The sequence below is a fragment of the Podarcis bocagei genome (genome assembly GCF_964188305.1).
Source record: "Podarcis bocagei genome assembly, chromosome: 2".
In the NCBI taxonomy this organism is placed as follows: domain Eukaryota; kingdom Metazoa; phylum Chordata; class Lepidosauria; order Squamata; family Lacertidae; genus Podarcis; species Podarcis bocagei.
Genome location: NC_138126.1, coordinates 3,719,539 through 3,746,005, shown reverse-complemented (window position 1 = coordinate 3,746,005; position 26,467 = coordinate 3,719,539). Strand labels below are relative to the sequence as shown.

The 26,467-nt window shown below is 47.2% G+C and overlaps 2 protein-coding genes across 4 annotated transcripts in view; both read right to left on the bottom strand.

Annotated features, from left to right (window-relative positions):
• Positions 1 to 8,104, bottom strand: part of LOC308579718 (vomeronasal type-2 receptor 26-like) — a gene marked incomplete at its 3' end in the record, with an annotated part of 43,399 nt that extends 35,295 nt beyond the window's left edge. The window contains exons 1-2 of the mRNA XM_081180650.1: positions 7,667 to 8,104; positions 6,592 to 7,404 (exon numbers count right to left, since the gene is read on the bottom strand). Coding sequence (XP_081036776.1) covers positions 6,592 to 7,404; positions 7,667 to 7,948 — 1,095 coding nt within the window. The 5' untranslated portion in view covers positions 7,949 to 8,104. The remainder of the gene's footprint in view (positions 1 to 6,591; positions 7,405 to 7,666) is intronic.
• Positions 8,105 to 12,041: 3,937 nt separating this feature from the next.
• LOC308580371 (jerky protein homolog-like) lies at positions 12,042 to 24,957 on the bottom strand. Of its 3 annotated transcripts, none has more exons than XM_081181832.1 (6): positions 24,841 to 24,957; positions 22,015 to 22,466; positions 20,630 to 20,753; positions 18,750 to 18,835; positions 18,466 to 18,592; positions 12,042 to 15,549 (listed from the first exon to the last, which is right to left on the bottom strand). In XM_081181832.1, exons 2-6 carry the CDS (start codon positions 22,429 to 22,431, stop codon positions 13,217 to 13,219), a joined length of 3,087 nt encoding a protein of 1,028 aa, XP_081037958.1. In that variant the 5' UTR covers positions 22,432 to 22,466; positions 24,841 to 24,957; the 3' UTR covers positions 12,042 to 13,216. The 3 variants fall into 3 exon arrangements, with proteins under 3 accessions (XP_081037958.1, XP_081037959.1, XP_081037960.1); XM_081181833.1 differs by having other exon boundaries at positions 12,042 to 15,546; XM_081181834.1 differs by lacking the exon at positions 22,015 to 22,466.
• Positions 24,958 to 26,467: the final 1,510 nt, after the last annotated feature.

Genomic DNA, 26,467 nt, shown 5'->3' with positions numbered 1-26,467 from the left:
ACCCTGCCGTCTTTTGACAAAGAGCAGTATATAAGCATTTAAACAGAAATAACTCAATATAAAATGAGTACATTTCAACATTGTGGGACAGACTTGTGTCACCAGGAGGCCTCTGTGCCTGCTGCATCTATGTTCTATGGGACATGGGTAGCGCTGTGGTCTAAACCACTGAGCCTCTTGGGCTTGCCAATTGGAAGGTTGGCGGTTCGAATCCCCGGGACAGGGTGAGCTCCCATGGCTCTGTCCCAGCTCCTGCCAACCTAGCAGTTCAAAAGCATGCCAATGCAAGTAGATAAATAGGTACCGCTGCAGTGGGAAGGTAAATGGCATTTCCGTGCACTCTGGTTTCCATCACGGTGTTCTGTTGCACCAGAAGCAGTTTAGTCCTGCTGGCCATATGACCTGGAAAGCTGTCTGTGGACAAATGCTGGCTCCCTCGGCCTGAAAGTGAGATGAGCGCTGCAACCCCGTAGTCGCCTTTGACTGGACTTAACTGTCCAGGGGTCCTTTACCTTTTTTGTTCTAGCTGCTTGCTGAGGTTCAGCAGAGACAAAGCCAAGGCTGAGGAGAGTCCAATTTCAGCTAAAATGGCTGGATCTCTCTCAGAGCACCAAGGAGGAAGCACAGGAAGTTGGAAGGCTTTTCTTCTGACATTCCCACAGTGGGCAGAAAGATTGGCCTCCACCAGATGCCTCACCAATTGCATTTGCCTTACAAATGGACATTTCCCTCCCCTCACTACTGAATGTCAGAAAATGTTTTTGCTTCATTTTGCAATTTAATAATAAAGAAGAACTGCTACAAACATCTTGACTGCCCTTGCATTGCATATTACAGCATCCAAAGTATCATGAATGAAAGCTAAAATGCATTGTCACATTGTGCAAACAGTGTAGCACCCTGCTTGTGGTTAACGCTTAGCTGGAATGAAATATTCAACGCAGCAACAGAGAAATTAAAATAATAATTTATTTGTCAGACAAATAAATGAGAGGCACAGTGGTATATGGTTACCAAGCTCTGGCCTGGCCTCCTGCCATTATGGCCAGCCCTTATATTTCCTTAATCCACCCCCCTTTGCTCCTCCTGTTCAATCAGCCTGCTTGAATTTCCTATTGGCTGATTGCTATAACCAATTTTTAAGATACACCCATATCCTTCTGTCCTTATATGGCAGACAAAGAGCTATATATTGTTACATCTATAAATGACAAATAAGTAGTAATATATCTTACATGTGTCTCAACAAGGAATCTTAATTACCAGCTCACCTCTCGCCTTCCTTGCCCTATTGCCTTCTAAAACAAATGGTTAATCTTAAATTTTTATCTTAAACATATGTCAAGGATCTTGAGTTTCACATCAACATTGAAAGATATTCATCATTTGAAGGTTTCTAAACAAATGTCTGACAGCCATATATCAGGATAGCTCGGATGGCGTCTCCTTGTCTAGGAGGAAAACACTCTCAAGGTTCTCTAAAAACAGCTGGCCTGCCTGGCATGAAACTTTTGAAAATCTAAGCCCATTTAATTTAGGAACCTGATCAAGATATAAGCCAATATATGCCTTGATTAAAAATGCAGTCTATATTCAGATGCCACATTCCCCCCTTTCAAGCTCAAGGACCTTGGTACCAGGTGTCCTTGATAGCTTGATCTGCATTATATTCCTAAGGTAAAGCTGTGTATAGGGCCATGATATGAGGTAGAGTTTCATTCGAAATCATCTTGCTAATTGTACTTCTAAAACATGAAATGATACATGGCATCATACATAAAACCATCACTACTACCGTCAAGAAAAACAAGCAAGACAATAATATCCCTTTGAGTCCTGTGACATTAGGTAACCATCCCATATCCCATCCTTCCCATGTTTGTACTGGGACATGTGCTATATTCTCCATCTTTGTGGCCAACACACGGATTGCCTCACCATTATCTGAAATGTTAAAGCAACAGGCATTCCCTGTCAAGTTCAAGACTCCACATAGGCCTCCCTGCTTGGCAAGTACATAATCCGTTCCCATTTTCAGCTGCAAAATGGCGGCTCTACTTTCATCCAACTGTTGTGCAATAAGTCTCAAACTCTGGGCCGTTACATTGGTTACAAGTTCCACTACTGCTTGCAATCAAATTATTCTGTTTAGATTATAAATAGGATCCCGTGCCCCTTGTATGAGCTCACCAGGATTCCAGGAGGCAGGATCATAATAGGCTATAATGCGCTCTGGTGGCCAATCATCAGTACCGCTCCAACTTTGGGTACTTTCTCCTGCTATATGAGAAATATCAGCGTTTCTTCGTGTTCGCTTGGCCAAATTAGTGGGCAAAATCCACATTGGTGGTAATACCCATCCCAGGAAACAAGTCCCACTCCATTTGGAAGGGAGTTTCTTGTATGCCCATTCTCCACATATCCACCACAACCCTGGGTCTGAGGGTTTTGGTATGTGGAGTGCATAAGGCGAAATATCACAAGGGGTATAGAGTTCACAGTGCAGTATATTAGATTGCCTTTCTCTGTCACAGTTATGTTCCATACCACTTTCCATGCATGAATAAAAGGGGTTGCACAGGGCAAGGTATTCCGAGTTCGATAGGTAGTACCGTTTGCCCAGGTATGACTATTCTTAATATAATCCCAAGTATAGTGACAATGAGAAGAGCCTATCATGGTAGAATCAGCTGCATCTGATGATTTAAGTACACAGAATTCCCCTTGTACAGGTATAACTCGTAATGTTTAGTTGAGTTCCATCCGGGGAAATTCTGTACTTCTGTTTGGTGTGGCATTTCGCTTACCATACCAATGGCATTTAATGGTATCGGTAATAAGGGCATACCTCCCTCTGAATCATCTGGCCCAAGAGAGCAAACAAGGCAATTAGTCCTATTTGCAACATTGGCTTACCATTTCAGCTAAACCTACCCACATATTGTGGTCATAGCGGAATCCATATTTAGCAAATTTGGTCAGATTCAAGGACCCCTCCCCTTCCCAAGGGATCAGGATTAATAATAAAATCATGTTGATGTCTAGCATAGGCATTCCTTCCACAAAAGATTACCTTATTGTGATAGCATATAAATATTAGTCCCAATATAATTCCCCCAGTGACAGGAATGGGGAACCACCAAGACCAAAACATATATCCCAAGGATCCCCAATGTGTAATATCCCTGATAATTGTTCCACAAGGGGGCAGTCAATCAATTGTATAAGAGAATCTTCCCGCTCACAGTCGCTGGTTCAGACGCTCCTCAAGCTTCAGGCGTGCGCAGGTCAGCCAGCTTCCAGGTTGTGGCTGCAGCAGGCCGGTCGTCTAATGTTGCCCGTGACCTAGCCCGTTCCCCGTAGGGCTAGATACAGGGGTTTTTGGAGAGAGTCAGTTTAAGAGGATTAGAGGGGTCACCTTTGCATGTCCAACTGCCTTCGGACTTCTTCAAACGGGAGTGATGAATCCAGGGGGGTCACCTCAGCTACCTTCACCGCTGTTGGAGTAGAGAGCAAGACGGTGTAAGGTCCACGCCACTTAGGTGCAAGTGGATCACGTTTCCACTCTTTCACCCATATGCTATGCCAGCCTGAAGCTGATGAATCGGCACGGCAATGCTGCACGGCGTGCGCTCGAGGGCCCACCTGTTAAGATAAAAAACAAACAAACAAACACGGGAGAGAGACAAAAACACGGGAGAGAGACTGCACTTGTCCCTGTGTCACATGGTCTCCTATTTGTTTGAGGTCAGCTGGAATATCCTGAACAAAGGAGGGCGGCCTCCCATACAGGAGCTCAAAAGGTGACAACTTAAGTCTTTTTGTGGGTGTGCACCGAACACGAAACAGTGTTATGGGTAACACGTCTACCCTCCTGAGACTTTAGACATATTAGTGGGCTTCTGGCATGCCCTGCAGATACCTTGCACAAGCGTCTGGCGGTAGGTGGTAAGCCTGGCCAGGTGAATTGCATTGTTTGGATCCCAATTAGGATCTTCCAAGGGAAAGTTGTAAATATTTCCCACTCTGGCCTGCTCACGCAAATATATCTGTGCCTTTTCAATTATGTCTCTCCTTTCCTCAGTGGTGAACAGAGTATTCAGGAGCTGGCGGCAATCTGTCCAAGTAGGACTGTGAGTATTTATTATTGAAGTCACCAAGTCCATCATAGCCTGAGGTGGCTGTATTGCTTGCTGACCGATCAAGGTCTCCCTGTAACTTCTGTAATAATTCTCTAGGACTTGGATGTACAGGGGTTTGGGGTGGGCAATTAGTTGTTCCACTAAAGGAGACTGTAGATGGAGTTCTACTGGGACTCACAGGTGGAATAACCACTTCTGCTTGGGCTTCATTATAGAACTCCAATGCCTCCTGAAGATATTTTTCATAATCTATCAAGGAATCAAGTTCTGTGACTCCACCCCCATTATTCATTCCACTTTCTTGCCTTGGGGTTACAACTGGTGGAGTGTTTGGATTTATTTGGCAAGATTACTTTCCTAGCTTTGGCTTTTACAGCCAATAATTTGCATCGTTGGACTTTGCATTCCCTTATCCATGGAGGATTTTTATTTAATGTGCTCAGCCAGGAATCTATATATGAAAATTGTTCTGGGCACCCTCCAGTCTCTTTGGCGATGTTAGACGAAAGTTTGCTTACTAAATTTATATCAAAGGTTCCTTGAGATGGCCATTCAATATTTTGATTCGGCCACTCTAATTCACATAACGTTCTCAGGCGCTCTGGCGTCAGTTTGACTCCATATGCCCCTGAGAAGGCTTTCTTAAAATTATTTAACATACATTCAAAAGGTGTATTTCCCCCCTTTGAACCCCCAACTCCCATTGTATGGCCCTGTGAAGTATCCACTCAGTCACTCACACACACACCTTACTGGGAAACGAAGTAGTACTCACTCCACACTTAGGTCAGCTACACATTGTACTTTCTCACACATGCAATGCGCCAGATACTTCACCACACACTACCTCCCATTCTTCCCTTTCCCCCCACCAGATCACCATCTGATATACCCAGCCACCTAGCGTACTCAGTTCCCCTTTACTGAGACGCAGAAGTTTGATCAGGACTTCTCTTCCTCCCAATTAATTGGAGGGCCAAAACCCCTTAGTGCACTTACCCTTAGCTGGTTCCCTGTTTATTTCTCTGGTCCCCCCCGGTCCGTCGCCATCGGTGGGCAGGGTATCAGACAGACGAGACTGCTGCGTTCCCCTGGAAAAAATTTTTCCAGTGCGCGCTGGGTAGGCACAGTTGTCCTCTCTCTTGTACCCCGTCCAGTAAGGCGAAGGCGCTGCGTTCCAGCAGACCACTTATCCGAGTCGCAGGCACCATAAAATGTAGCACCCTGCTTGTGGTTAACGCTTAGCTGGAATGAAATATTCAACGCAGCAACAGAGAAATTAAAATAATAATTTATTTGTCAGACAAATAAATGAGAGGCACAGTGGTATATGGTTACCAAGCTCTGGCCTGGCCTCCTGCCATTATGGCCAGCCCTTATATTTCCTTAATCCACCCCCCTTTGCTCCTCCTGTTCAATCAGCCTGCTTGAATTTCCTATTGGCTGATTGCTATAACCAATTTTTAAGATACACCCATATCCTTCTGTCCTTATATGGCAGACAAAGAGCTATATATTGTTACATCTATAAATGACAAATAAGTAGTAATATATCTTACATGTGTCTCAACAAGGAATCTTAATTACCAGCTCACCTCTCGCCTTCCTTGCCCTATTGCCTTCTAAAACAAATGGTTAATCTTAAATTTTTATCTTAAACATATGTCAAGGATCTTGAGTTTCACATCAACATTGAAAGATATTCATCATTTGAAGGTTTCTAAACAAATGTCTGACAGCCATATATCAGGATAGCTCGGATGGCGTCTCCTTGTCTAGGAGGAAAACACTCTCAAGGTTCTCTAAAAACAGCTGGCCTGCCTGGCATGAAACTTTTGAAAATCTAAGCCCATTTAATTTAGGAACCTGATCAAGATATAAGCCAATATATGCCTTGATTAAAAATGCAGTCTATATTCAGATGCCACAACAGCATACATAAAGGCTGCCGTGAGGCTGTGTGGGAGTCCTTGCTTACTCTTCCTGTCTAATGTAAAAGACAAGCAGTCGCCATGCTGTGTAGAAAGGAAGAGGGGCATTCCTTTCCCTTGGCTGTGTGGATTTGGCAAGTTAGTTTTTCTGCTAGTGCTACTGACCAGTCCCTTTGGTTAGGTAAAGGCAAAGGGACCCCGGACCATTAGCTCCAGTCGTGGCTAACTCTGGGGTTGTGGCGCTCATCTCGCCAAAGAGTCCTAGGTTCTGTGGTTTAACCCACAGCGCCACCCGCGTCCCTGACCCTTTGGTACCATGCTTCAATTTTTAGGCTTTTAGCCATTCGCCAGCATCTGGCAATCTCTAGAATCTCTAGAAACAGCAGCGTATCTTTATATACAGTAATAAAGTTAGTGCCCTTCATTTATCCCACAAGTGCCAATGCTGGAGACACTACTAAGATAGATTCTACGGTTTGGAAAGTGCATTTCAGTTTGAAAAGAGGGAAAGGAAATACCTGCCATGGCTGCAGCCTTTGATGTCCCAACCTGTCTCCCCCATCCCCCATCAGCATCCGTTTTGATCTCGACGAACGTGCAGCATGTAAAGCATGCGCCACGGCTTGGACATGGAAGTAAGTGCTGTAGCTGTCTTGGGACAGGGCCCTCTCCAGCTCCTCCCTGGGCAGAGGCTCCAGCTGCTGCTGCTGCTCCTTCTCTGTGCATCTTATCTGACCTTTCACAGATAAGGCGTGCTTTGAATACGAGCAACGATCTGATTCATCCCAAAACTGATAAAGAAGATAGGAATATGGCCCATAGTAGTCGTGTGTGGTCCTTTTGGGGGTCTTAATTATAAAGGAGAAAGAACCATGGATGTACTGAAAACCTTTGCCTTGCAATGCCACGTTGATGTCCTGAAAACCTGTTGTGATCCAGACCCTTGCTCCAACTTGTTCCCAAATCCTTCTTTGTAGTGTGATGATTGTCACCCATCCCATCCGCGTGTTTTCATAGTAAACAAACACACTGACTTGTCTCCATATGGCAAAGGGTACCCCGGATACGAACCCTTCATAGAGAGTGCCTTCTGTTAGTCGTTTTGTGAAGGCAACACAGATTCCACTCTGGATCATCAGAGATGTCAGGGCATTCATGAACCTCTCTCCATTCTCGTTGTCTGGAGCAATGAGGCCAATCCACGTCCATCCAAAATGCAGAAGCAGCTTGACAATCCCCCGGTACTGGGAATCTTCTTTGGGGAGCAACCGGTAGACAAAAGGGAACTGGGATTTGTCATCCAGAGCCTGAGCATTGAAGCCGTAACTGATCTAGTGAGGAAAGGAAGAGATTCGTGCTTTGCTTTGGTCTCAGGATAAGAACCAGACATTTATTAACCTGAAATGATTAGTATTAGTCTGAAACATCAAGGGGTGGGATGCCAGGTGGGCAGAGACTGGGTTTGGGAGCCCTGGATCCAATCTGCAGCGTTTTAACTTAGTTTTGGATGTCCTGCCTAGATTTCCCTGGAGAGAAAGTGGAATTTCATGCCTATGAATTTCTATTCTGTCCCTCCCTGCTGCCCCTTCACACCTGTGGTACTTTGTAGATGCTTGACATGATCGAAATGTGTTTGGAAATCACAGAATTGGCCCCTTCAAGAACAGCCAGCAGGTTATCATTCCCTTTTCCACAGGTGTAGTTTGGGATGTTGCTTTCCCCACCCGAAAGCAGGTTTAGCATGGCATCGGACGTTATCATTGCATTGAATAAGCTCTCATAGAGGTTGTAGCCCAGGGTGATGTTGGGTAAGAGCCTGGGGTCCCTGTTGATCTCCTGGATGGTGAACAAGAAGGACAAGATGTGCCAGTACATCCTACCTGAGAAACTGAAATAAATAAATACTTTTTTTAAAATGTGAAACAACTGTTCATCATTCAGCGACTATACAGTTGTTTTGATTCTCCCACATAATGGCCTGTACGTCTGCTGTGAGGACTGAGAAAAGTCATATCCTTGCAATATGAAAAACCCACTTGCCACTTAACAATAAAAGTAAGGAAATGAACACGCCATCACAGAAGGGAGAGAAACACACAGCCTAAAGGGACTAAGAAACTGAGGATATCCCTTGTAATTAGGAGCATCTAGAGTAAGGTTACCAGACATCCCCATTTCCCGGGGGCAGTCCCCGGATTTACAAATCAGTCCCCATACAAAATCCATTGAAGTTGAAAAGTGTCCTAGATTCATTGAAAAAAATCTGGTGACCTTAATCTAGACTGCAGTTGAGGAAGCACCAAAGCCATCAAAACAACTTTACTTATGAACGAAGCTTAGTGAGTTGAAGTTGTTGTTTTGTGGTTGGTTGTTGTTCAAAAAACTGAATAGCTACTTCTCAAATTTTGGAGATTGGACACTGGTAATGAGGAGGTCCTATGACTTCCTGGCTTGATTTTTTTTAAATTAATTATTATTCCTTTTGGCTCTTCCGCCAAAAATGCCTCCCAGAGCAGGTTTAAAATGTCACTGTTAAGAGGGGCCCTGTCCTCAGACTTATCGCCAAAAAATACACGACACAAAAGCAAAAGGTTACAGGAGGCAGGATGGAAACCTAGGAGGGTTTTTGCATGAGTTGCTGGGCCAGGAAGAAACCTATGTGGACCCAGACACGCACGCACACACCGAGAGAGAGAGAGAGAGAGAGAGAGAGAGAGAGAGAGTTCTGACATCTGTTTGCCTGTAGGAAATTGCATGACTTGGGGGACACCCTCGCTTCAGTGCATAATTTTGCTGAACCGATTTACTTACATCCTTCAACAGGCAACACTGCATCATAGCAGCTAGAACATCTTCCCAGGGCTGACAAAGGGAACTAGAAAATAGGACAGGCATCTTGGGAACCTGTGCCCCCACTGCAATTGTTGCTGGTCTCCCATAAGCCCCCAGCCAGCATGGCCAATGGCCCAGGATGACAGCCCAGCAACATTTGGGTGGTCCTCAGCCTTGATCCAGGGACAATTTCTGTTGTAAATTGGAGACGCATAACTTCCATCAGCATATAATGACTTACCGGTCAAAGCTGGTTACTGGGAGCCGAGAAAAGTCGTATAGGTTTTGCTTAAAAGGATATTGTGGAGATATGATCCCGCTAATGAGGAAATCTCCAGGCCGGTAGTAACTCCAAGCTTCTTCTTCTATGGTCAGATTCAAGGGGCATTTTGCCTTCAGGTTCCCACACACTCCGTGGGGTATCAATAGCAGAACCAGCAGAACCAGCAAGGGTACCATCCTGGCTCTGCCTCCTGCACCTGTCTCTCCTCCGGAGCCAGCTAATCAGAAGATGGCGAGAACTCTTGCAAGGCCAAACCCACAGCGGATTCACCCCTACAGGGGCATCCAGCTTCAAGCAGACACATCCCTCCCTTTCACCTGCTCTGTGTCTCCTCAGTTTGTGTCTCACACAGGAGATACGCTGTACACCAACTCCCCACCCTCCCTCTGGAAGAACGCAACGGATAACCTCACGATGGCCTTTATTCCAATGTCTAGGCAATCTCCAGAAATCTCTCTCGAGCTTTGGCAGGAATAAATCACTATGATTTTGATGTAATTATAATTAGGAGGGAAGCTCATCTCCACAACATCCTGAAATCATTGTGGCAGGTGCAGCACTGGAGGAAAATATGTTTGTGAGGGATTACAGATGTGGCTCCAAATTTGGCATGGGTTGTGTGTAAGAGAGTGTTTTGCCCAAACTTCGGTGACAAGAGCATTAGAAAAGCAGTGCACCTGGGTCAGTCCAAACAGCCAGTGGAGGGTGGTCCATATGGGCAAGGGGGGCACTGCCCAACCAACCTGTCCGCCTCCACCCAGTTTCCTGCCTCCTTTCTTACAAACAGCCCAGGTGATGGTCCTCACTATCAGCTCCCACCTCCTCCTTAGTCTCCGTGTTGCCCTTGCAGAACTCAGCAAGGGAGGATGGCGAGAACAAAACCAGAATCGGTTGGTTCTGTCTGTTCCTGGCTCTGGTTCCTGTTATCTGCTGTGGCGCCATCTACTGTTGGGCTCCCTGCCTTCTGCCCTACCAGCCACAATGGAGTCAGAGTAGGACCTTGGAGGGAGGCAGATGGGAAAGGGATTCTTCTCTTTCCTTCACACGCTGGACCACCTGCCCTTGAGTTGGCTAGGAAGCATGCTGGGTGGTAGAGGAAGGCAGAGACATGTCACGTGGTGAATGGTACACCTGCCTGGTACACCAAAGCCACGTTTCTTGGGGAAGTTGGGAAGGTAGTGCCAAAGTAGCCATTTTGCCCTGTGTGGAAGGGTCAAAGCTCAGTACCCACTTTTGCATGTGGAAGGTCCCAGGCTCAGTCCCTAGCATCTGGGAGAGAGCCTAGTCCGAAATCCTGGATGGCTGCTGCCATTCAGGAAAGACAATGCTAGGCTTGATGGGCCAATGGCCTGACTTAATATAAGGCAGTTTTATACGTGATGGTGCTGCTGTTCTGGGCTTTGTAGAAAAATTGAGGTCTAAAAAGGTGTATTAATCCAAACTTTGTGTTGTGCAGTGGTTAACGTGTTACACTAGGGCTTGGGAGAAGAGGACTTAAATCTCCATACTGGGGATTTAAGGGCCAGACACTGTGCCTCAGCCTAACATACCTCACAGGGATGTTCTTGTTGTGAGGATCAAGTGGGAGGAGGGGAACCATATAGGTCACCTTGAGCTCCTTAGAGGAAAGGGAATATAGGTGCAGCCAGGAGAGATCCCAGCCACAACTGGCAACTGAAGGAGCTGAACTGCTCAGGACCGCTACTTTAAATGGCTCAGGACCACAATGCCTCAAGGACCACCTCTCTCCATATGAACCTACCTGGACCTGGAGATCATCCTCTGAGGCCCTTCTCCGTGTGCCACCTCCACGAGAGCTCTGGAGTGTGACTACACAAGAACAGGCCTTCTCTGCAGTGGCTCCCTGTTTGTCGGATGCTCTCCCCAGGGAGGTTCGCCTGGTGCTTTCATTATACACCTTTAGGCACCAGACAAAAAAATTCTTTGGCTGACTGACATCTGATGCCCTTTTAAATGCGTTGTTGGAGAGGGGGTTGCTGGTTTGCTGTGGTTGTTATTTCTACTATGTGTTCTATGGTTTTTATATTGTAATGTTATGTTGTGAACCCCCCTGGGTCACAGAAGAATCCAGAGCCCAGAAGGAATCATGGAGAGAAACAGGTTGGCTGTGACTGCAGCATTCAACACCCCGATTCATGGGGGTCCAGAGAGTTTTGGGACTGGAGGCATATATTTAGGAATGACAGAAACTGTTGCGGGCAGCGCAAGATACACATTTCACTGGTGGTGCTCAGAACACTCCCTCCCACAAAAGACTACACATGCAACACATATTTACATTCAAAACACAAAGAATGAATTCCCACGATTTAGGGAGGTAAAGAAAAAGACACTTAAAATGTGTATGCAGTCACACACACTACAAATGAGACACAGGCAACACCCTTCCAAAATGGGCAAAATCCCCCAGCCACACAACCCACCCAAACTATCCCCCCCCCACTGTGGGCTGGGCAGGGGTACTTGGCAGCAACTACAGGTGTGTGAGAGGCAGGAGATGTTCCCGGGTTGAAAGCACCTTCACCTGCTTAGTCTCTCAGTGGTTCAGCTGGGCGTGGCTCTGGGGTGCATGAGCTACTATTGCATTGCACCCACCACAGATTGTTGTGTGGCCTGAGGAGGCTGTGAAGGTTGCCTTTGGCTGCTGCCTGCCTGTGGCGTCACAAAAGAAAAGGCAAGTGAGTGGATAGAGAGGTGGGCTGCTGAGGGCAGAGGTGGGAGGAGAGAGGAGGGGGCTGATCTATTGGCTGCTGCCTGCCTGGGCAAGGGAAAAGAGGTAAAGGACAAGTTTCAGAATTCTATGATAATTTGAGAAAAAGCCCAGCTAGGTGATTTGTCCAGCTTAAAATCAGTGTGGGAATATGATTTAATAACAAATACTGACGATTCCACCAGAAAAGGGCTGTGGTTGGCAAGTATATCTCTGTTGGCAAATATTAGAAAACTCTCACACGAAATGTGGCATAGATGGTATGGGACATATATAGCCCAATTAGCACATTATTACATCAGCAGTAATAAGCCCTATGTGTTGCCATGGTTGTGATACTAAAGGGACCTACTTTCATCTATGGTGGAAGTGACCACACATTCAAACATTCTGGTCCCTGATTCACACAGAACTATTAGCAATACATAGAAACTTTGCACCGGAACGTTCTTTTTTTAACATCGTTTCAAGGTACAAATAAAGATTTAACGTCCAAACAATTTATCGCCTTCTTAGTATTTGCAGTTTAGATGAACTTTTGTACAGCACTGGAAGGAACTCGACAACTTGAATATATAAATGTGGTACAAGAATGCATAGAATGTTGCAATGGGGGGATTTACATCAAATTTAAGACTAGTTCAAGGTAAAGCACAGCCACAGGACTTCTTTTCGGTGTGGTGGGGCTTCATGTAATATGCTAATGACAAAAAATCTATGTGATTTAATGCCACAGGTGAACAGAAATGTCTGGTTGTCATAAAAATCCTCTTAGGTTATTGTTTTGCTTAGCAAAAGGTTTGGTCCTTTTTCTCTCTTCTCTTTTCTTCTACCTTATTCCTACCCTCATTTTCCTCAACTTGGGTTTTTTAAGTAGTGTATGTTTTATCAGGTCACAGCAAACCTACAGCAAACAATATGAAACAACATACAATATATCAGCATTGAAAAAATGTGCTGTTGTCGTCTTTTGTATTTAGTTGGATATTTTGGAAAAATTATATGGGAAGCTAATTTTAAAAACCCATTATTTTTTTAACAGCACCCCTTTTGGCCCTACCTGTTTTCCTCCAATGTAGATAAATGGGGTTCTATTTAGCTAACTTTTACTCAGAGTAGACCCATTAAAATAAATGGACCTAAGAAAGTTATGGTCATTAGTGTCCATGAGTCTTCTTAGAGTAAAAGCTAGTTGAATACAACTCATGGTTTGTGCTAACTGAAACATTTTCTTCAGACAATGATTTGAAGTCCCGTAAGGTTCTCCTTATCCCAATCCTTAGCAAGATGATTGTATTCAAGGCGATGGTGCAGGGCAAGACAAACTCAAGGAAATGGAAGATTGCGAATCAGTTCTGGCTGCAGGTTCAGTTCCCATTTCTTCCGCGTTCACCTCGATGACCATGATCTCTTCCTTGATGGCAACTGCCTTTTCGGGAGGAACATAACCAGATGTGGAAGGCAAGGCTTCGAGATCAGAAGCGCTGTCTTTTGGTACCTTGTGAAAAGGATCGTGGCCTGTGGGCTGCTTTGCCTCCCTCTGGTTTTTGTCATGGAGAAACGTATAGGGCTCCATTAATTCGTCGAGCATCAATTCTGTGTTTAGAGCACATTCGAAGTTGTTGTCATATTCCCCCGTCACGGACAGCAAGCCACCTTGCAGCGCCAACATCTGAGTTAGTGTTTTCATGCCGATAACTTTCTGTTCCTTTTCCTTGCCCTCACCCTTTTCCCTCTTCCCACCAAAGCACTGCTCATCGAGCTGAATCAGCTCCTCGTTTGTAAGGCGTTCCGTGCGACTCGCAAGCACCTCTCGCACGTCCTCCTCTTCCACACCCTCAAAGCCAGCCTGTGCCGCCAGGTCCACAATAGTCTTATGTGCAGCGGGCAAGTCCTTCGCCAGCGCTCTGTGATCACGAACATACTTGGGGCATAAGCTTTTCCAGGCAGCATTTAGAGTCTCTTTCGTAACCATCGACCAAGCTGTAGCAATGAAATCCACAGCCTTCCTTATGTTGAATTCTTTCCAAATGTCAACGAGGCTTCTGCTGTTGTCTTCGGCACTCTTCGTGACCATGTGTTTCATGACAAGCTGCAGATAGTAAGCCTTGAATTTGTCGGTCACTCCTTGGTCCATAGGCTGCAATGACGAAGTCGTGTTGGCAGGCAGAAACAGAACACGGACATTGTCGGAATAATCGTGGCTGCTAACAGGGTGGCCAGGGGCGTTGTCCAGCAGGAGAAGCACTTTGTTGCCCAGGTTGCTCTCCCGACAATAGTCAGCCGCAAAAGGAGAAAAGTAGCTCCTGATATAGTCGCTGAAAACTTCGCGGGTGACCCATGCCTTTCTGTTGGAACGCCACAAAATGGGCAGAGTTGATTTGGGGATCCCCTTCAGCGCCCTGGGGTTCTCTGAGTGGTACACAAGTAGGGGTTTTAGCTTCGCGTCACCCTCTAGATTACCCCCCAGCAGCAGCGTCAGGCGGTCCTTTGAAACCTTGGGCCCCGGCACCTTTGTCTCCTGGATGGAGATGCACGTCCGAGACGGCATGCGCTTCCAAAACAGCCCCGTTTCATCCATGTTGAAGATCTGCTTCGGGTGGTACCCGCCTTCCTCAATAATTTCCTGGAAATGTGTGGGGTAGGTTGATGCGACCGCAGTGTCAGCAGTAGCTACCTCTCCCCTTAGTTTAACGTTGTGAAGGTACGCCCTCCTCTTGAATCTGTCAAACCACCCCTTGCTCGCCTTGAACCCCATGCCTACAGCACTCGCATCCCCCTTCTCCGCCTTCTTCCTCTTCAGGTCCTCAAACAAGGACAGCGCTTTCTCCTGAATGAGGAGGAAGGACAATGGGGCGCCCCGATTGCCGTGGCAGTCAATCCACTGAACCAACAGCCTCTCCAGAGTTTCATAAATTTCTGCTCGCCCGGTTGTCACCTTGGTTAACTTTTCGCTCTGCAGATTTTCAGCGCTTGCTTTTATCCTCTCGCGGTTGTTGAATATGGTACGGACTGTAGACTTTGACAAGCCCATGGCTAAAGAAATGTCTTTGTTTCGCTCCCCGCGCTCTGCACGTTCCACCACCTCCAGCTTGACCTTCAGTGTGTGGGCTGTTCTAGCCCTCCTGCTCCTGGCCATGATGGCCAGTTTTTTCTCAGCTTTCTTCCTTTCTTTCAGGGACTTCCCAGTACACCTGAAGCACTTTCCACACATCGCACATTTATCTGGTTTCTCTTTTGTGTGAGTTCCTAGAGGTTTAGCAAGTGATCTGCTATCGCCAAGGCTCTTTCCGCACTCGGCACATACATATGGCTTCCACCCTGAATGTATTCTTTCATTACTAAAATTCCCACTGGTGCAGAAGGTCTTTCCGCAAGCTACACATTTATACGGTTTCTCCCCCTTGTGGATTATTTCATGGGTAGCAAGGTCTCCTCCGTTGCTGAAGCTCTTTCCACACTCAACACATGTGTACGGTTTCTCTCCGGTCTGGATACTTATATTATTTTGACAATGTTGCTTATCCGGACTGATGATTTTGGGTCCCCTTTGGTTTCCAAATGTCTCTTTCCACATTCCGTACTCCGCAGATGATTGCACGTAATTCTCGCTGGACTGACCACCTTCTGCTTGGGAAACAAAAGGAAAAGGAAATCCTGTTAGGATGGCAAGGCAGAAACCAACGACCTCATCAGGGACAAGCCCAATTAGCTGCTTCTCTTTTATATGCATGCAAGGCCAACCCCCCAAACCCACTTACAGGCACCAGCTCCCCTTCAGATCTTTCTGTATAGGGATAGAAGGTCTTAGTAGGGATTCTGAGCCCTTTTCAAAAGGACACTGTTAGAATCGCGGAAGGAAGAATGCATTCAATGCACAGATCCTGAAAATAGGAAGGTGTCTTATACTTAGTGAGTTCATTGGTCCACAGCCAACAGTTCTCCAGGGTTTCAGGTAGCAGACCCACCCAGACTACCTGGAGATGCTGGAGACCAAACCTGGGAATTTCTATCTGGAAAGCAGAAGCTAATCTACTTTATTTACATATAATACACTCGGAGCATTCTGACTTAGCTCCTTCCTCTTTCTCATCAGACAGCAAAGAGAAAAAGACCAAAGTACAATAGTCTTACATCACGGAACATATTAACATCACAACATCCTGTTTCTGTCACTTCCCACCCTGTGGAATGAAAACATACACCGTCATGTGATAGAAAACAATCCCATGACTGCAAACACGGAGCAAGAATCCTAACAGGGTCATCTAGTCCAACCCCTTGTCAGGGAAAGGTCTGGAGATGAGGACTGGGGAATGCATTCACAGGCAGATCAGCTCCTCTCAGAAGAGGAGGGGGGGATTGGCTCCCTCCTTGCATCCAGCGTTTTCAGAAGCAGAGAGAGATACAGACGCAGAACACATTCCCCAGGAGTTGCCTAGCTACGAGATAATGAGAGACGAGCAGGATCAGCTAGCAGATACGTCATTGGAGAGTGTGGGGGGACCCCCCTCCCCAAAATCTAGGAGGTCTGATCATATCAGAGAAGGCAGAGAGGGGGAGGAACTTCCTGTTGGCGCTCAGGAAGTTGCTGGGGAAGTGGAAGGGAGGAGTCAGACTAGCCTTGCGGAGAGATGTGTGTTTTGTGCTTGCAGCATGATGCTGTAATAAAAGGACTATAAGTCTATGAACTGCTCATTAATTCTTATCTGTGAAGTTACCGAAGAAGAAGAGGAGGAGTTTGGCTTTGATATCCCGCTTTATCACTACCCGAAGGAGTCTCAAAGCGGCTAACATTCTCCTTTCCCTTCCTCCCCCACAACAAACACTCTGTGATGTGAGTGAGGCTGAGAGACTTCAGAGAAGTGTGACTAGCCCAAGGTCACCCAGCAGCTGCATGTGGAGGAGCGGAGACGCAAACCCGGTTCCCCAGATTACGAGTCTACCACTCTTAACCACTACACCACACTGGCTCACACTGGAAGAGGAGTACTCTCCACGCCTGACACCCTGAAAGTTTGCGTTTAGTTTGAGTTGGATGTGAAGCAGGACTAGTTCAGTACCGTGGGAGCAGAAGTATAGTAGCCATTCTTGTCGTTGTACAGTCATACCTCGGGTTACAGACACTTCAGGTTGTTTTTTTCAGGTTATGGAAGCGTCAAAACCCGGAAGTACCGGAATGAGTTACTTCTGGATTTTGGCATCATGCATGCGCTAAATTGCGCTTCGCGCATGCGCAGCAGCACCGAATTGCAACCCGCGCATGCGCAGACGCAGCACTGCAGGTTGTGAATGCTGCGGGTTGTGGAAGTGCCTCCCACATGGATCATGTTCGCAACGCAAGTGTGCACTGTAATAAACAAACAAATAAACGAAGACTGAAGCTATACCCTGTAGAGGGGCCCCAAGCGTCATGTTGCAAAACACCTTATTTACAACTAAAAAGCCCCTGAGAGGTGGCCACCCAACCGCTGTTTAAAAACCTCCAAAGAATGAGGGTCCACCACCCCATCTCCAAACATTCCGCTATGCTTGGCTATGCTAGGGCTGGAGAATTCTAAAAAATGTTATCTGTGGTGGCCACAGAAATAAAGGGGGTTAGCGAAACATGCATTAAAAAATCCCAGCTCATGGCTTCACAGGTGGTGAAGGGTTTTTTTGGTGTAGTGCCAAAGAGTGGGGGGGGGTGGACCCTCCCCCACTATTACCCTACATAGGTTTGCCTCAAACACCAGAAGACAGCTAAGAGTGAAAACAAACAAGATGAACTTTAACAGGGAGAAATGTAAAGTATTGCACTTGGGCAAAAAAAATGAGAGGCACAAATACAAGATGGGTGACACCTGGCTTGAGAGCAGTACATGTGAAAAGGATCTAGGAGTCTTGGTTGACCACAAACTTGACATGAGCCAACAGTGTGACGCGGCAGCTAAAAAAGCCAATGCAATTCTGGGCTGCATCAATAGGAGTATAGCATCTAGATCAAGGGAAGTAATAGTGCCACTGTATTCTGCTCTGGTCAGACCTCACCTGGAGTACTGTGTCCAGTTCTGGGCACCACAGTTCAAGAAGGACACTGACAAACTGGAACGTGTCCAGAGGAGGGCAACCAAAATGGTCAAAGGCCTGGAAACGATGCCTTATGAGGAACGGCTAAGGGAGCTGGGCATGTTTAGCCTGGAGAAGAGGAGGTTAAGGGGTGATATGATAGCCATGTTCAAATATATAAAAGGATGTCACATAGAGGAGGGAGAAAGGTTGTTTTCTGCTGCTCCAGAGAAGCGGACACGGAGCAATGGATCCAAACTACAAGAAAGAAGATTCCACCTAAACATTAGGAAGAACTTCCTGACAGCAAGAGCTGTTCGACAGTGGAATTTGCTGCCAAGGAGTGTGGTGGAGTCTCCTACTTTGGAGGTCTTTAAGCAGAGGCTTGACAACCATATGTCAGGAGTGCTCTGATGGTGTTTCCTGCTTGGCAGGGGGTTGGACTCGATGGCCCTTGTGGTCTCTTCCAACTCTATGATTCTATGATTCTATCCTTACCCAGAAAGCTCAGGTTCCCACAAATCTCCTCCATGACTTCCTTGTGCAGAGCTCTCTGGCCCAGATCCAACAGTGCCCACTCCTCCTCCGTGAAATGCACAGCCACCTCCTCAAAGGTCACTGGGCTCTGAAAGAAGAAAGAAGAACGTATTTGCCACCTCCCATACACACAGGTATTAGCATGGAAAGGCTTCCTATTGGGCAGGTGTGGAAGGATCAAAAGGGGAACCCAGAGACATCCAGCCTGCCCCTGCCTCCAATCTTTCGAACCGTTCTCCTCTTACCTGATCCGGGGGCTTGGTAAGAACTGCTTCTGCTCCATCCCAAAGAGGAAAAGGGCCGGAAGGACGCTCCAGGGTCATTTCGCCGCCTGGGAGGGACACAAAAATGATGGCATGATGAGGCTGCCCTTGAGACTGACCCAGAAACTCCAGCGGGTGCAGAATGCTGCGGTGAGACTCCTTACGGGGTCCTCACCAAGGGATCACGTTCACCCGGTGCTCTACCAGCTGCACTGGCTCCCGGTGGAGAACAGGGTCAGGTTTAAGGTGCTGGTTTTAACCTTTAATGCCCTATACAGCCTAGGACCCTCGTACCTACAGGACCGCCTCTCCTGGTATGTCCCACGGAGGACCTTACTGTCTTCAAACAAAAACATCTTGGAGGTCCCGAGCCACAGGGAGGTTAGGCTGGCCTCAACCAGAGCCAGGGCTCTTTTGGCAGTGGCCCCGATCTGGTGGAACGCTCTGTCACAAGAGACTAGGGCCCTGCAGGACTTGACATCTTTCTGCAGGGCCTGCAAGACAGAGCTGTTCCACCTGGCCTTTGGCCAAGGCACAGTCTGACCCCCCTGTTTCCTTCTGTAATCCTCATAGAACTCTAGCCCAATGGCTGCCATTAATTTGATTCTGAATTGATTTTAGAATGTATTTTAATTTATTAAATTAATCTTTCTCGGGGAGGGAAAAATGGAGAGGAAAAATGATGATGTGTTTTTGATGAATTGTTATGTTGAAATTCCTAATAACAAATATTTTTAAAAAAGAAATAATGTATTTTAATTAATTGACTGCAATTTTATGTAAATTGTGCTGTTTTTACTGTTGTTAGCCGCTCTGAGCCCGGCTTTGGCTGGGGAGGGCAGGATATAAATAAATTATTATTATTATTATTATTATTATTATTATTATTATTATTATTATTATTGACCCTGTTAGCTGCCCATTCGAGGTGCTGGACCTTAGTAGCAAAGGCCCCCAATGGCCATTGCTAGCCTTCTTCTGAAGATTAGACAGATTTGAGAGACAATGAAGTGACCTCTGCAAGACGCAAGCCTGGGCAGTGTGTGTGGTGGTCCGAGGCTGCCTAGATAAGACTGATGTGGTCCAAACGAAAGCAGAGCAAGACTTTGGGCACCAGCTTGGCTGCAGGAGTTGCTGGAAGGAGGCGGACAAGGCGCCATCCAACCACCCCAGGGGCTGCCCCCAGGAGGATCTGCTCTACAAGAAACCAAAGCCATGGAAGAAACACATGCTCATCCAGACACCTTTGACAGTTCAGCACCTGGTGAGAAAAACATCCCTCCCTCCTCACATCACAGCTTTGCTTCCTTTCAAAGCGATGGATTGGAGCTAAATAAGTTGTTGTTGTTTTAAGCTCCAGTCCATCTCCTTGAGTGGAAGCAAAGCTTTTGTAGATGAACACATCTTCATAAACCGTGGGAGGAGATGGAGTCAAATGTTTCTGCCCCGCCCATAGCTGCCAACCTTCCCTTTTTTTGCGGGAAATTCCCTTATTCCAGCGCCGTTTCCCGCTGCTTCCCGCTGCTATCCCGGATTGTTGGAAATCCCGTAGACCAGTGTTCCCCAACCTTGGGCCTCCAGCTGTTTTTGGACTACAATTCCCATCATCCTTGACCACTGGTTTTGCTAGCGAGGGATGATGGGAGTTGTAGTCCAAAAACAGCTGGAGGCCCAAGGTTGGGGAACACTGCCGTAGACTGTCCCCGGGACAGGTGAGGCTGCTGATCCCTTATTTTCGAGGCTGCTGATCCCTTATTTTCAAATCTGAAAGTTGACAGCTAAGGCCCCGCCCCCCAGCTCCAGGGGAACAGGGAGAGCAATTGGCACATCTGAGAGGTTCAAGATCACCTGTGGACCCTCACCTGGCGAGGCAGCTCCTCCGTCACCCTCCAGCACAATCCACCTGAACTGTGTCCTCTGCATGGGGCCCAGGGTGTCCTCCTCTGCCTCGAGAGGACCTCTGACCACTTCTCTCCACCCCTCCACCTGAAATAATAAATAATAATAATAATATAATAATAATAAATTTTATTCATACCCTGCCCTCCCTGGCCACAGCCGGGCTCAGGGCGGCTAACAACAGTAAAATTACAGTAAAAACATAATAGGAAGAAGAAGAAAAAACCAATTTAAAATGCAGGTTAAAATGCAATTTAAAATGCAGCCCCATCAAAACCATAAGAGGAGGGAAACACAAGGGTCAGACTGAGTCCAAACCAAAGGCCAGGCGGAACAGCTCTGTCTTGCAGGCCCTGCGGAAAGATGTCAAGTTCTGCAGGCCCCTAGACTCTTGTGACAGAGCGTTCCACCAAGTCAGGGCCAGCGCTGAAAAGGCCCTGGCCTTAGTTGCGACCATTAGTTGCGAGGCATTAGAAGAGGAAGGAGGCAGGGAAAGGGAGGGCAAAAGGTGTGGATTTCAGAATCCTATGGCTCATGCCATCCACCTGTCAGGGAATGGACTGAAGAGGAGGAGGAATGGTGGAGATCACCCAACCCTTCTCCTGTAGCTTCCAGAGAAGAAGATGGCAGCATTGAATTACAGCAGGGTTTTGAGGAAGATCACAGCGCACAGAGGCAGCTGACCACTGAAGACACCGTAGAAACAGATGCTGTGGCTAGAAAGGGAAGGGGGTGGAGCTCAGTGTGAGCAATGTTGGGAATCTGAGTACGTGCAGCTACTCACACAGTCAATTAGGGTTTGGCAGACAGCCAAGGCAATGTGAAGAAGTCTGCCTGGTGATGCAGAGGCATGGAGACAGCTCCATGATTGGTCAAGCTCTCTCCCGGGAATAATGATTAATGGCCTACTAACTAGAATGTGTGCTAGTACGTGTTTGAGAGTAGGAGTTGGAGGTTGAGAGTTGTGAGTTGTGCATGAGAGAGTTAGTTAAAGATCCGTGTTCTGTTCTGTTCCTGTAAATAGTCCACTGTATAGAATAAACACCTAACTACAAGTTCCTGGTTCCTGCTTCGTCCATCCTGTCTGCAGCCAAGTTGCCAATTGCTTTTGTGAACTCTGCGTTTAGTCTGCTAGGTCTGGCTAAGGTCCTGCAACTAGTCAGAAAGTTGCGAAACACCAATAGGTTTTGCCAATAAGCAACGCCATTATTGAGGAATGACGGGATTTCTTTGTCTCTCACCATGATGAGTAAATAAACTCCCTTCTTCTTGCTGCCATCGGGGGAGGGAGAGAAATCCTCAAGCCTAACCCCACCTTTTGGCCCTGCAAGGATTAAACAGCTCTCACCTGTTTCTCCTCTTCCTGCTTCTTCCCCTCCTCCTGGCTCAGGAGGAAGCCTTCTGCCAGGGCCACCGCCTGGGAACTGGTCTCCGCTCCGCACTCCCTGACCCAGCTCTCCATCTCCGGGGGGAGGACAGCCAGGAACTGCTCCAGAACCACCAGGTCCAGCATCTGGGCCTTGGTGTGGCTTTTTGGCTTCAGCCACTGGTGGCAAAGACTGTGGAGTTGGCTGCAAACCTCTCGGGGCCCCTCGGCCTCCTGGTAGCCAAACTCCCTGAAGCGCTGGCGCTGAGCATCCGGGTTGGCATTGGCCTCATCTAGGGTCTTCTGTTGTGCCCTTTCCCAGAAGTCCCCGCTGCTCCCAGCTTGGGTTAAATGGGGTCCTCTTCCTGCCTGAGGTCCAGCTAACCCTTGCTCTTCCATCTTTGTTCTCTGCAGTAGCTGAGCTTCCAAGAAGACTTGAAGAACAAGAACATTTGTTTGTTCGTTTTAGATAGTTCTACATTGTCATTTGCCCAAATGCCCCAGCTTAGCACACAATTAAAACATCGGAACCGTATTTGACAAATGCATAAAGGTAATACAGGAAAGAATCAACAAAGTTGTAAAATTCAACACCTATCCTCTGTGCTATTTAACATCTACGTGAAACCACTGAGAGGGGTCATCCGGAGGTTTGGAGTACGCTGTCAGCAGTATGCTGATGACACTGAGGTCTTGCCTTGGTAATGGACTGGAAGAGAGCCAACAAATCAAACTTCAATGTAGAAAAGATTGAGGCATTGTTAGTGGGTGGTTACTTGAACCGGATGGGTGGGAGGTGACCTGCTCTTGATGGGGTTACCCTCCCTCTGAAGGAGCGGGTTGGTAGCTTGGGAGTCCTCCTGGATCCTAAACTGCCTCAGTCCAGTATACCTGAAGGAGCGTCTCCACACCCATCGTTCTGCCCAGACACTGAGGTCCAGTGCCGAGGGCCTTCTGGCGGTTCCCTCACTGCAAGAAGTGAAGTTACAGGCAACCAGGCAGAGGGCCTTCTCAGTAGTGGTACCTGCCCTGTGGAAGGCCCTCCCACCAGATGTCAAAGAGAAAAACAACTACCAGACTTTTAGAAGACATCTGAAGGCAGCCCTGTTTAGGGAAGCTTTTAATGTTTAATAGGTTATTGTATTTTAATATTCTGTTGGAAGCCACCCAGAGTGGCTGGGGTAACCCAGCCAGATGGGCAGGGTATAAATAAATTATTATTATTATTATTATTATTATTATTATTATTATTATTATTATTATTATTCTGTTGCTCGAGGCTCAGGTGGCCTCAGTGGCCCGGAGTGCCTTCCATCATCTTCGGCTGGTAGCCCAGCTATGCCCCTTTCTAGACAGGGATAGCGTAACTACTGTTGTCTATGGTAACCTAAAGGTTAGATTACTGCAATGTGTTATATGTAGGGATTCCTTTGAAGACGGTTCGGAAACTTCAGCTGGTGCAAAATCCAGCAGCCAGGTTGCTCACCAGAGCAAGACGGTTTGAGTATAGCCTTACACCGATCCTGGTCCGACTGCACTGGCTACCAATTAGTTTCTGGACACAATTCCAAGTGCAAGTTTTGACTTATAAAGCCTTAAATGGCTCAGGAGTACAATGCCTGAAGAACCACCTCTCCCCCTGTGAACTGGCCCGGACACTAATATAAGCTTCTGAGGCCCTTCATGTGCCTCCTCCTCCAGAGGTCCAGAGAGTGGCAACACGAGAAAGGGCCTTTTCTGCAGTGGCTCCATTTGTGGAATGCTCTCCTCGGGGAGCTTCAGCTGGTGCCTTCACTGTACATATTTAGGCGCCAGGCAAAACTTTTCTCTACAACCAGGCTTTGGGCTCATTAACACTCTGTTAATGGGCCTGTTCTGTTCTTATTATATATTTTGTGGGAGGGTGTTGTGTTTTATGCCCTGAGATCTTTGGATAAAGGGTGGTATACGATTGTTATTGTTATTGTTAACACCTGCAGACACCAGTAAAGAGTTTGCTGGAAAATGAGGCAGACAATTCAGTTCTAAAGAGCTCAGAGCGCTTGGTGTTGTGAAGTATTTGGCTTTTTAAAGCAGAAATAAGGGAAGGCAAAATAGCAGGTTGGGGGGCGTGATTCAGTGGAGAAGACTGCAGGGGCTTCTGAGCACAGGATCGAGAGTGATAGGCAGAATTCTATCAGCAAAACTAACGCCATATAAAACTCGCATCTTGCAGAAGTTGTACCCATAACTCTCAAGGTGTGGGGGCATAGCTGACAACTTTTCCCTCTTCTTGCGAGGAATCCTATTCGGAATAAGGGAATTTCCCTTAAAAAAAGGAAAACGTTGACAGCTATTGGGGGGGGGGGAGGTAACAAAACATATCAATAAGGGAAATGAGGGGGAAGAAAAGTTAGGTAAATCTGATTAATCTTTGCCTTGGGCTCACATTGTTTTGTTTAAGGGAAAGAGCGAGCTCACATAAAAACTGAGATTTATAGCCAGGCCAAAAAAGAGATGAAAACAGATTAAAGGATGAAGCCGGCTTGGTCTTCTTAAACTGGTGTCCTCACGCAGAGTTGTTTTGAGCCCAGTCATATTGGAGACTATCGAAAAGACATGCTTTGAGTATCTGTATAAATGCTTTGAATATTTTCATATGCTTTTGACCTCGCTTGCGTTTCTTTCTTTTTGTTAAGCCTCCATTCACCGTCCAGATCTTTGCATCCAAATCCCGCCCCCCCTTTGCACCCCCTTCCCTGGCCCCGGGACGCCCCTCGAGCCCAAGTTGCGGGGAAGTGGGATTGGGGGAGAGCAGCTGTCACTCACCTCATCCAGGGATGCAACCCGTGGGAAGATCTTTTCTTTCTTTCCCACATGCAAAGCGCAGAGAGAGGAGAGGAATTGAATCTTGCAAAGCTCAGCTGCTCCTCTCCTCCTCCTCCTTCCCCCCCCCCAGCTGCCTCTCTAGGCATCCGGCCGCCCCTTTCTCAGTGGCTTTCCCCCCACCCCGCCTTTATTTATTTTTTGCAAAGGAAATGCACGCCCCCCAAAGGTTAAAAGCAATTGCTCGCAGCCCTAGAGAGGTTCCTGGGAATAGTCACTTCCTCCTCCCAAATCTTGGTGGGAAAGGGAGGGTGGGTGCGATTTGCAGGAAATCCTGCAGTGCTGGTGGGGGTTTCTCAAGGCAGGGGGAAAACAGCAAAGGGAGATCATGGAATCAGCTGCATGGGACACGGAGGGGTCATCTAGCCCAACCCCTTGTGATGGAGAGATCACAGCTAGATCATACATGACCCAACCTCTGCTTAAAAGTCTCCCGTGAAGGACAGGGCAGCCACGTCGGAGGCTGGAGCCTAGGAAGTCTGCCTTATGCTGAGTCCTATTGCCTGCACTGACTGGCAGCGGCAGCAGCTCTCCCAAGATTTCAGATGAGGGGTCCTTAAAGTCCTGAGCAGGCTCTGTCTGCCCAGGACGCAAGTGAAGCAGGTAGAAGGGGCCTCTGCCACCCTAAAATAAGTATACGGTGTGGACATGGCCACAGTTAAAAAATAAAAGACAGGGAGAAAGAGTTCAGCCCTGGCAAGGGAGCAGAGAGGGAGGTGGAAGGAGGGCTCTTGGTTGTGAATGGTAGAGTTGGAAGGGGTCCCGAGGGTCACCTGGAATGCAGGTGTCACAGTTAAAGAACCCCCGACAGATGGACAGCCAACTCTGTTTTTAAAAAAACCTCTGATGAAGGAGAGTCCGCCGCCCTTGGAACAATTTTGCCCTTCTGCCAAGTGGCAGGAATCAGATGCAGCCCACGGTGCGATTTTCATAGAATCAAATATTCGGGGAGTTAGAAGGGGGACACAAAGTGGTCATCTAGTCCGAACCCTGGCAGGGCCGGGATCACAGGTCATTTTGCATTCTAAACTCGACTGGCATTTCTGTTCTCTCCTCCCACCAACCAGCCCCTTCCAAAGCATTCCTTCCATTCTTTGCTCCCTCACTCCTGTTAGGAGTGAATAAAAACAAACTTTTAAGGATTGCAAACCCCAATGGAAAAAAAAGTGTGCGGCTGAAGATTTTAAAAGCTCAAACTGAAGAAGAAGAAGAAGAGTTTGGATTTGATATCCCGCCTTTATGCTTGCAATGTGTGTACTATCTGTCAGTATTCTCAGACGCAGTCAGAGGTAACTGGCCTCACTCCAGGCAATCGGCTGAGATACTTGTTGACTGCGTCTCCCGGCAGGATACAGGCAAGGTCACAAATCGGCGATCCTCCTCAGACATGAGAAGAACACACCCTCCTCCCTGCTTTCCCCCAGGGAGGGGAAAAGAGACAGACAGGAGTCTATTTACATGTCTTTATTCCTGTCGTTCCAGCAGTACAGAGAAACGTGTCTGCACTCTCCAGACTCCAGCAGTAGAGTCACCACTCCACCCCTGTACTTCCAGTACAGGTCAGATGACA